At 35.9% G+C, this 7,925-nt stretch overlaps 1 protein-coding gene across 1 annotated transcript in view; it reads left to right on the top strand.

Annotated features, from left to right (window-relative positions):
- LOC105135434 (phosphoglucomutase, cytoplasmic) overlaps positions 1 to 7,368 on the top strand; it is a 9,946-nt gene extending 2,578 nt beyond the window's left edge. The window contains exons 4-18 of the mRNA XM_011040296.1: positions 185 to 298; positions 404 to 466; positions 978 to 1,094; positions 1,218 to 1,318; positions 2,314 to 2,373; positions 2,472 to 2,571; positions 2,687 to 2,844; positions 2,932 to 3,027; positions 3,843 to 3,906; positions 4,413 to 4,494; positions 4,596 to 4,771; positions 4,853 to 4,929; positions 6,315 to 6,447; positions 6,752 to 6,868; positions 6,955 to 7,368. Coding sequence (XP_011038598.1) covers positions 185 to 298; positions 404 to 466; positions 978 to 1,094; positions 1,218 to 1,318; positions 2,314 to 2,373; positions 2,472 to 2,571; positions 2,687 to 2,844; positions 2,932 to 3,027; positions 3,843 to 3,906; positions 4,413 to 4,494; positions 4,596 to 4,771; positions 4,853 to 4,929; positions 6,315 to 6,447; positions 6,752 to 6,868; positions 6,955 to 7,026 — 1,530 coding nt within the window. The 3' untranslated portion in view covers positions 7,027 to 7,368. The remainder of the gene's footprint in view (positions 1 to 184; positions 299 to 403; positions 467 to 977; positions 1,095 to 1,217; positions 1,319 to 2,313; positions 2,374 to 2,471; positions 2,572 to 2,686; positions 2,845 to 2,931; positions 3,028 to 3,842; positions 3,907 to 4,412; positions 4,495 to 4,595; positions 4,772 to 4,852; positions 4,930 to 6,314; positions 6,448 to 6,751; positions 6,869 to 6,954) is intronic.
- Positions 7,369 to 7,925: the final 557 nt, after the last annotated feature.

Raw genomic sequence — 7,925 nt, 5'->3', positions numbered from 1 at the left:
TCTGGTCTTGAGCATGGCTATGCTTTCCTGCCCACAGCAGACTGTTCAATATTGAGCTGCTTCCAAGTCTATGCAGTCATCGTTTTTTATTGTTTGTGACTTTTAATAGTTTGCATGTTCCATGCAATCAAAACCTCAATGGAAAAGCCATATCTGATCCAAATTTATATCATTTGATTGGCAGATAATTATTAAGATGGCAGCTGGAAATGGAGTACGGCGTGTCTGGGTTGGTCAGAACGGACTGCTTTCAACTCCTGCTGTGTCTGCTGTAATACGTGAAAGAGTTGGGGTAGATGTAAGTTCTCAACTTGTCTCTATAAGCTAGGCTCATTTCCCTCAACAATAATGATGGTATAGTCTTATGCATAATGAGTTTTTTACTCCTGAACTTGAATATCAGGGATCCAGAGCAACAGGAGCATTTATATTGACAGCAAGTCACAACCCAGGTGGTCCAAATGAGGTAAGTAGAAACTGTTTTCTTTTTGGTCTGGGATTGTGGTTCACAGTGGAAATTAGAGCTCCTCTATCTTTCCTATGTTTTGGATGAAAGGAAATGGGATATGATGCCTCCTCAAGGTGGAGAACAGAAAAAGAATGCTGATATGTATCAATGATTATTTAGCATCCTGCCGTAACTAATAAAATGTTCAGATTTGTTATTATTTTTTTTCCTTTTGACAAAAGAGAATGTATTAATGCTGAAAGAAGTGGAAGTACAATTGCAAAATGGAGGGTCAGCTTCCAATCTACGGCAGCTTGACACAAACAAATTAAAAACTAAAGCAGAATAATCTTGCCAAATATCAGCTAATGATGCATGTTAAAATCATTTGGAGCATGGCAGCACAAGGATGCAAGAGAATCTACTCTTATCTCATAACAAATGGCTGGGAGTTATTTTGTTTTGTGGAAATAAGGAATCCCCTGGCATGTTATCGAAATCATTCTTCTTTTTTGTCCCTTTATTGCAGGATTTTGGGATCAAATATAACATGGAAAATGGCGGACCTGCTCCTGAGGGAATAACAGATAAGATTTATGAGAGCACTAAAACAATAAATGAGTACTTAACTGCAGATCTGCCTGATGTATACCCTTCACCTGGCCACCTTATGTGTCATTTGCCTTGTAGACTCGTAGTGTTTCTGTCAAACTGCTACCAGGGTTTCGTTAACTCTGTTTGTATGCCATGATTTTTCAATTACATCCAGGTGGATATTACAGCAATTGGTGTAACCAGCTTTGGTGGGCCTGATGGGCAGTTTGATGTTGAGGTTTTTGACTCTGCAAGCGATTATGTCAAATTGATGAAGTAAGCTCTTTCCTGTCTAAAGTGCTAGTTTTCTGTAGTTGTGTTTTTATGAGTTTTCCTCACTGAATATGATTGATGATGCTATTTATTTATCTATATACAATCACATGCAGATAATATATATATATATATATATATATATATTTCTGTTTGCATACCTGTGAGCAAACTTTATGAGCTTTTCAATGTCTTCCTCTTCCTTTACTTCTGAGTTATGCACTGCTATTTAGCTTACTGAATTATCCAAACATGATGATTGTTGGCATTGATATATGATGCAGAACAATACACTAAAATATGAGATACTCCTTGCATGCCCATTAGGAATTTCTTGGCTCATTTAAAGTATGCAGAAAAAGTGAAATGATATGAATTTTTTTAATCTTCAAAGTGTGATTTTTATATCATTGTCAAAATTGCCTCAGCCCCTTTCTTCTTTGAAGTCAAGCTTCAAGAATTTGCACCATGTCTTCTCTGGAATGCTTTGCATGATAAGTAGTTGTTAATTTTTTCATGGTAGTGTTGTATTAATTTTGCTTGATGGTATTTACTGAAAAAACTAAGTATGAGTGAAGGATTAATTGTTGTATCTATGCACTTAAAAACAAAATAAAAGGGAAAAAAGGGAAACCATAATGACCTGTTTTTGTTAATTTGATTGAAATTTGTACGATTACAGAAATTTATGTTTTGATAGAAACAAGGAGTCATGCACATTGTGAAATATTCTTCTCAAAGGTCTATGGGTTTTGGCATAATACATGTCACCAATAATTACAAGGCAATCAGTTCCTGTATACGCTGTAGAATCTTATGGTATGATGTTGTCTTGCTCTGCAGGATGGACACTGCCAAGTTTTTTTTTCCATTCTATTTATATGAATGATAGGCTGTTTGATGATCATGTGATCTTTATTATTCAAAATTTCATGCTGTAATTGATCATGTTATCTTCTCTTTCAAAATACTTAACGCTTCTTTTAACAATTACCCAGGTCGATTTTTGACTTTGAGTCCATCCAGAAGCTCCTTTCCTCTCCAAAATTCACTTTCTGGTATCTAGATGGTCTCATTTGCATCATTTGTAAGTTTCTGTTTCTCATATATGCATTGTCAACTCGATGAAGACTTTCCTTGGGTCATCATGTTATAGCTATGATGCGCTACATGGAGTTGCTGGGGCTTATGCAAAACGCATTTTTGTGGAGGAGCTTGGAGCACAAGAGAGTTCCTTAATGAACTGTGTACCCAAGGTGCTGCTAAGTTTGTGATACTATATGGGATAAATGATTAATAAAATCTCTTTCTCACCGTGAGTGCTTATTATTTATTTGAATTTTCATGCTTGTGCTTGGCCAATGCAAACAGGAGGACTTTGGAGGAGGGCATCCAGATCCCAATCTCACATATGCAAAGGAGTTGGTTGCTCGCATGGGATTGGGTAAATCTAATTCTGAAGTTGAACCGCCAGAATTTGGTGCTGCTGCTGATGGTGATGCAGATCGCAATATGATCCTTGGGAAAAGGTACCAGCAGCCTTCTTCATCTTTTTTTTGTTAGAAAAGTTACTTTCACACCAAATCTTTCATTTACAACTCTTGATACTTTGGCAGGTTCTTTGTTACTCCATCAGATTCTGTTTCCATCATTGCTGCAAATGCAGTGGATGCCATACCATATTTCTCTGCAGGTCTAAAAGGAGTTGCTAGGTTCTATACATTTCTCTGCTTACCTTCTTTATTTTGTGTGCATGTACGGTATTTACTTGCTCACTGTTAGACTAGTAAATCTAAATGGATGCAGTGGACAACATGGCCCTTAACAACTAATACTCTATATGCAAGGCAAAAAGTGGCATGCTTGACATAATATTCTCAGTTAAACTAGATTATTACATCTTTAGAGTGGAAAAGCTTCTTGCAATTCTACATGCAAAACCATAGCTAGTAATTAACATTGATATATTAATTTTTGAGAATTCAAAGCTTGTTTATTCCATGTAACTACCATTGCAAAAGTTGTCAAAGAACAAGATGGAGTCCAAAAGAAGAAAAGGATGAAGAGTAAAAAGAAAAGGATGATAGGTAACATATTAGAATAAGGGTTGTATTAGTAGCCTATTGTATTAGCTGTATAGATGATTAAGGCTGTTGTTTCATTGAAAAAAGCTTCCTTTTAAGATGCATTATTGAGAATCATTCAAGGTAATTAGTTATGAGAAGGAACACTAAATTATATGTATACTTTTTTTTTTTTTATTTCAAGCTTGTATGTGCACATGTCATGTGCCGTGTAACATTTTTCTTGTTTTGGGTATATGTCAACTGGCTTAAAGTGCTTCAATTATATCTCATGTTTGCTTCCTGCATTCTATATCATTAAAAACTTAATGATTCAGTAAACTTCTTGATAATATCTTGAGACCATAGGCCACATTTCGACAGCTGGGTGATACATATTTTTGTTATTTGATGCCTTTTCTTCAGAAAGTTTTGTATAATGTTTCTGTATTTGCTGTTTATAGGAGCATGCCAACTTCTTCTGGCCTTGACATTGTGGCAAAAAATCTGAACTTAAAGTTTTTTGAGGTATGCCATGCCATGAATAATTTTTTAAATGGGTCCTCCTATGTACTGTATGGTCATATAATTTGGTTATTGACGCGGAACAACAAACAGAAGAATTAAAGCCGGGAAAAGAAAAAAGCTTTTAGAGAAGAAGTTGAGGAGAGAAAGCAAAGAAGAAGAAGAAAGGGGATTGAAGATATGCAAAATCTGCAATTTTTTATTAATCATCAAAAAGTCCCCTAACATTTAGAAAAGTAGGGTATTTATACTAAAACCCTAACTAGAATAAGTGATTGGGCTTATGACCCACTAAATAAAAAAACCCAACAATAATTAAATCAAACCCAACAAATAAAGCCAAATTAATAAAACTCAACTAAAAGTTCATATAAACTAAACCCAAAACATAAGTTAAAGCCCAATCTCTCAATTGTTTGGGCTATCCTCCATCGTCTATGATCATTCGCGTGCATAAATAATATTTTGGTTCCGGTGTCCCCATCAGTTATTCACTGTTCAAATGCCAGGTTCCAACTGGATGGAAATTTTTTGGTAATTTGATGGATGCTGGTTTATGTTCAATCTGTGGGGAAGAGAGTTTTGGAACTGGTTAGTCTTTGATGTTTCTGTATGTTCAGTAAATCATCTTATAGTTGGAATTCTTATTAAGTTGTGTGAGGCTGTTTTGTTGTTATGGCATCTGTGAACAGGCTCAGACCACATACGTGAGAAGGATGGAATTTGGGCAGTTCTGGCTTGGCTATCCATATTGGCGTTCAAGAATAAAGAAAATCTTGGTGGTGGAGAACTTGTAACAGTTGAAGATATAGTTCGCAACCATTGGGCTACCTATGGTCGCCATTACTATACTCGATATGACTATGAGGTACTATGTTTTCTTGATGTTTCATCCTATCTCTAGAAACGGATCTCAGACTGCCATGTAATTGGTACATTGTTGTTGAAGAATGTTGATGCAGGTGCAGCAAAGGAACTAATGGCATACTTGGTCAAGCTGCAGTCTTCCCTTGCTGAAGTTAATGAGTATGTCTGTTTATATTTAAATCGCTTACTTTATTAAACTAGCATTTCCATTGATCCTTTTAAGGAATTGGATGCAACTACCCTATTGAGTGCCTTTTATTTTGCCCTAAGTTATTTTAAGGTACCAACTAAAGCACTTTCCAACTTGTATTTTAAGTGCTAAAATTCTAACCTGGTGTTTTTTTTGGCTTCAAGGCATGGAATAATATCTTTTAAATATTATATTGAGTTGCTGTTGGCTGTGTAAAGCCTAGGCTTGAACATATTGAAGGCTTTCACTTTTGTGATTTGGTTTTGCCTACAGTCCTAGTTGCCAGGTCCTGGTATAATTTTCCTAGACATCTTATAGTGTAATTTCAAGGGTCAACAATTTGGCTATGGCTGCCCTATAGATAAATTGTGGACTTAAATGTTAGAATGATTAGATAACATTGATGAAGATTGTAGATCAGAGTCAGCATGCCAAGTATGCATGTGTATGTATGCACACTGGCCGACACATTGGATGTATATTGTGTGCCTCTTGGTGACTAGTTTTGTTCTTAGATTTGCCACCTTGCATGTTTTCTAATAAACTTTTCTTTGAAGAAAGCATGATTTGTGTTAATTATTTATACAAACACGATTATTTTACGCTTTTTTGTGGGAAAAAAGAGAGTAAAAGTTCTAAATAAATTTGGAGTCAGTGCATTAAATGGCTAAAAGCAGTAGAAGAGAGAGCAGAAATGCACAAATCATGGGGTTAACGTGGCCATGATAAGATGATGAAGGCTGGGGAAACTTGGAGAGATGCAGGGTTGGAGTTGGAGCTTAACCCAGTTTTTCTGTTTGGTGGGGGATGGGGATTATGGCCACCTCAAAGCACACGAGTGCTGCCCCTGCAGAGAAGAACCAATGGAGGGTTACCAGTGCCACTGTGCCAGTTATCTGGAGTTTATATCTGTCTCAACCTGAAGAAAATATAAATGTCTTACGTGGTTATCACTATGCTGTGGGTGACATGGACTAGAAACCTTGCAACAAAAGTGGAGCTAAAATTGACATCTCTGACATAAGAGCTGGAGTAGACTGCCTTTGACTTAGATTTGATGAATTTTTTTAGCATTAGTGCTCAATTCGAATCACTCTTTTGCTGCCCACTTGATCACTAAAATTGATTTAGTCAGTTTTTCCTGAATAATTTATCTTTTTATCAATCTATAATGATTTCAGGAGAAGGAAAAAAGAGCCTAATGTCATTTAATTAATGTTCTGAAGTTTTTGCAAAATAGCGTAATTTTTAAACAATGATACAAACCAAAAGGAATAATGATTAAATTTATTTATCATCCATATTTTTTGTTTTAATCAAATAATTGAGGAGGCTGTGCTGTTTATCTATACAGGATTGTCAGTGGGATACGATCAGATGTGTCAAAGGTTGTTCATGCTGACGAGTTTGAATACAAAGATCCTATTGATGGTTCTATTTCAAAACACCAGGGTATTCGATGCTTGTTTGAGGATGGCTCAAGACTGGTAAGATAATTCTCTTGTTTGCATAGCTTTCAGCTTGAGTAAGGTCATTGGACTGAACTAATGTGCTTTTGTTTGAAGTCTTACTTTAATTGTGTTTATCCTTGGCAGTTTGCATTGCAATTGCTTGCTTTTTTGTTGGTGTACCTCTTAAGGAATTAATAATTTTTGTGAAGCTCGGGCATCCATTTCAGAGTATTTTTTGTTTGATTAACCTGGAATACCCCGAATTATTTAATCGTTACATATTATTCCTGTTTAAAGTCAAGAATTTACTGATCCATCCTCTCCATGAACATTGGTGCAGGTTTTCCGCCTCTCAGGAACTGGTTCAGAAGGTGCAACCATCAGGCTCTACATTGAGCAATACGAAAAAGATCCATCAAAAACTGGAAGAGATTCTCAAGATGCACTTGCTCCTCTTGTATTATCCCATATCTCACTTGTTGTTTATTGTCCATCACCCGTCTCATCGGTTATTGAGGCTGATTTTTATGGGCCTCTATGCAGGTGGCAGTTGCTCTTGGTCTTTCTAAGATGCAGGAATTCACTGGCCGATCTGCACCAACTGTCATTACATAGATTTTCACTGCTATGCGCAGCGGTGGGGACTGTTCGCCTTGAACATGGAAAGTGCTTCATAAGCCGTGCTTTTATATGATTAAACTTACAAGAAACCCAGTTATGTATACCGAATATGCCTTAACTTTTTCTGCCTTAGCGAAGGCAAAGTTTTGACGTTCAAAATAAATAAGCCAACTCCTCTCATGTTATCTTTACATGTAGTATGGGGATAAGTGCGGAAACTGGCTGTCATTGATGTGCTGCCCTGCTGTTTTGGAGCTTGTAAGCATGAAAGATGCCTGTTGATGTCTTGACTTGCGGTTTTCAACACGGGTACGAGATTGTGTTGCGTTCTGATTTGAACCAAGCTCGAAAAAACATTTAAACAATAGTGATAATACAAACTTATTAATTATTATTTTTGTTGCTAGCTTGTGGTTATGTACATCAAATATGTTTAGAAATTTGGTTTAACCTGTGTTTATTAAAAAAATATTTTATTTTATTTAAAATATATTTTTTAATGTTTTTGAATTATTTTAATATGCTAGTAATATATAAAAAATAATATATATATATATCTTGAGATATTTTTAAATAAAAAAATATTTTAAACCGAAATCACCGGAAAGATGACGTTGCCCCTCCCCCCCCTCTATACATGTGTGTGTCTCCTCCTCTCTGTACGTGTGTGTGTGTGGCTACAGGTTTACTCTTATAAGCTCACAAATTATAATTTTGCTACCACACAATTTCAATTAACATATAATTCTGTAACGTTTATATATCTACTGTTGACGTAGTTCGTTATTAATGCCATTGGTACAGCTATGTATGATACATCCAAGTTGAGTTTGGCTGACGGAATTTTATAACCCCCGATTCGCTTTGCTTTTAATACCAGGGTTTTTCATGTG

The sequence above is a fragment of the Populus euphratica genome, unplaced genomic scaffold, assembly GCF_000495115.2.
Source record: "Populus euphratica unplaced genomic scaffold, PopEup_1.0 scaffold123.1, whole genome shotgun sequence".
Lineage (NCBI taxonomy): Eukaryota > Viridiplantae > Streptophyta > Magnoliopsida > Malpighiales > Salicaceae > Populus > Populus euphratica.
The sequence above is the reverse complement of the archived record's forward strand: the minus strand, read 5'-3'. Positions and strand labels throughout refer to the sequence as shown.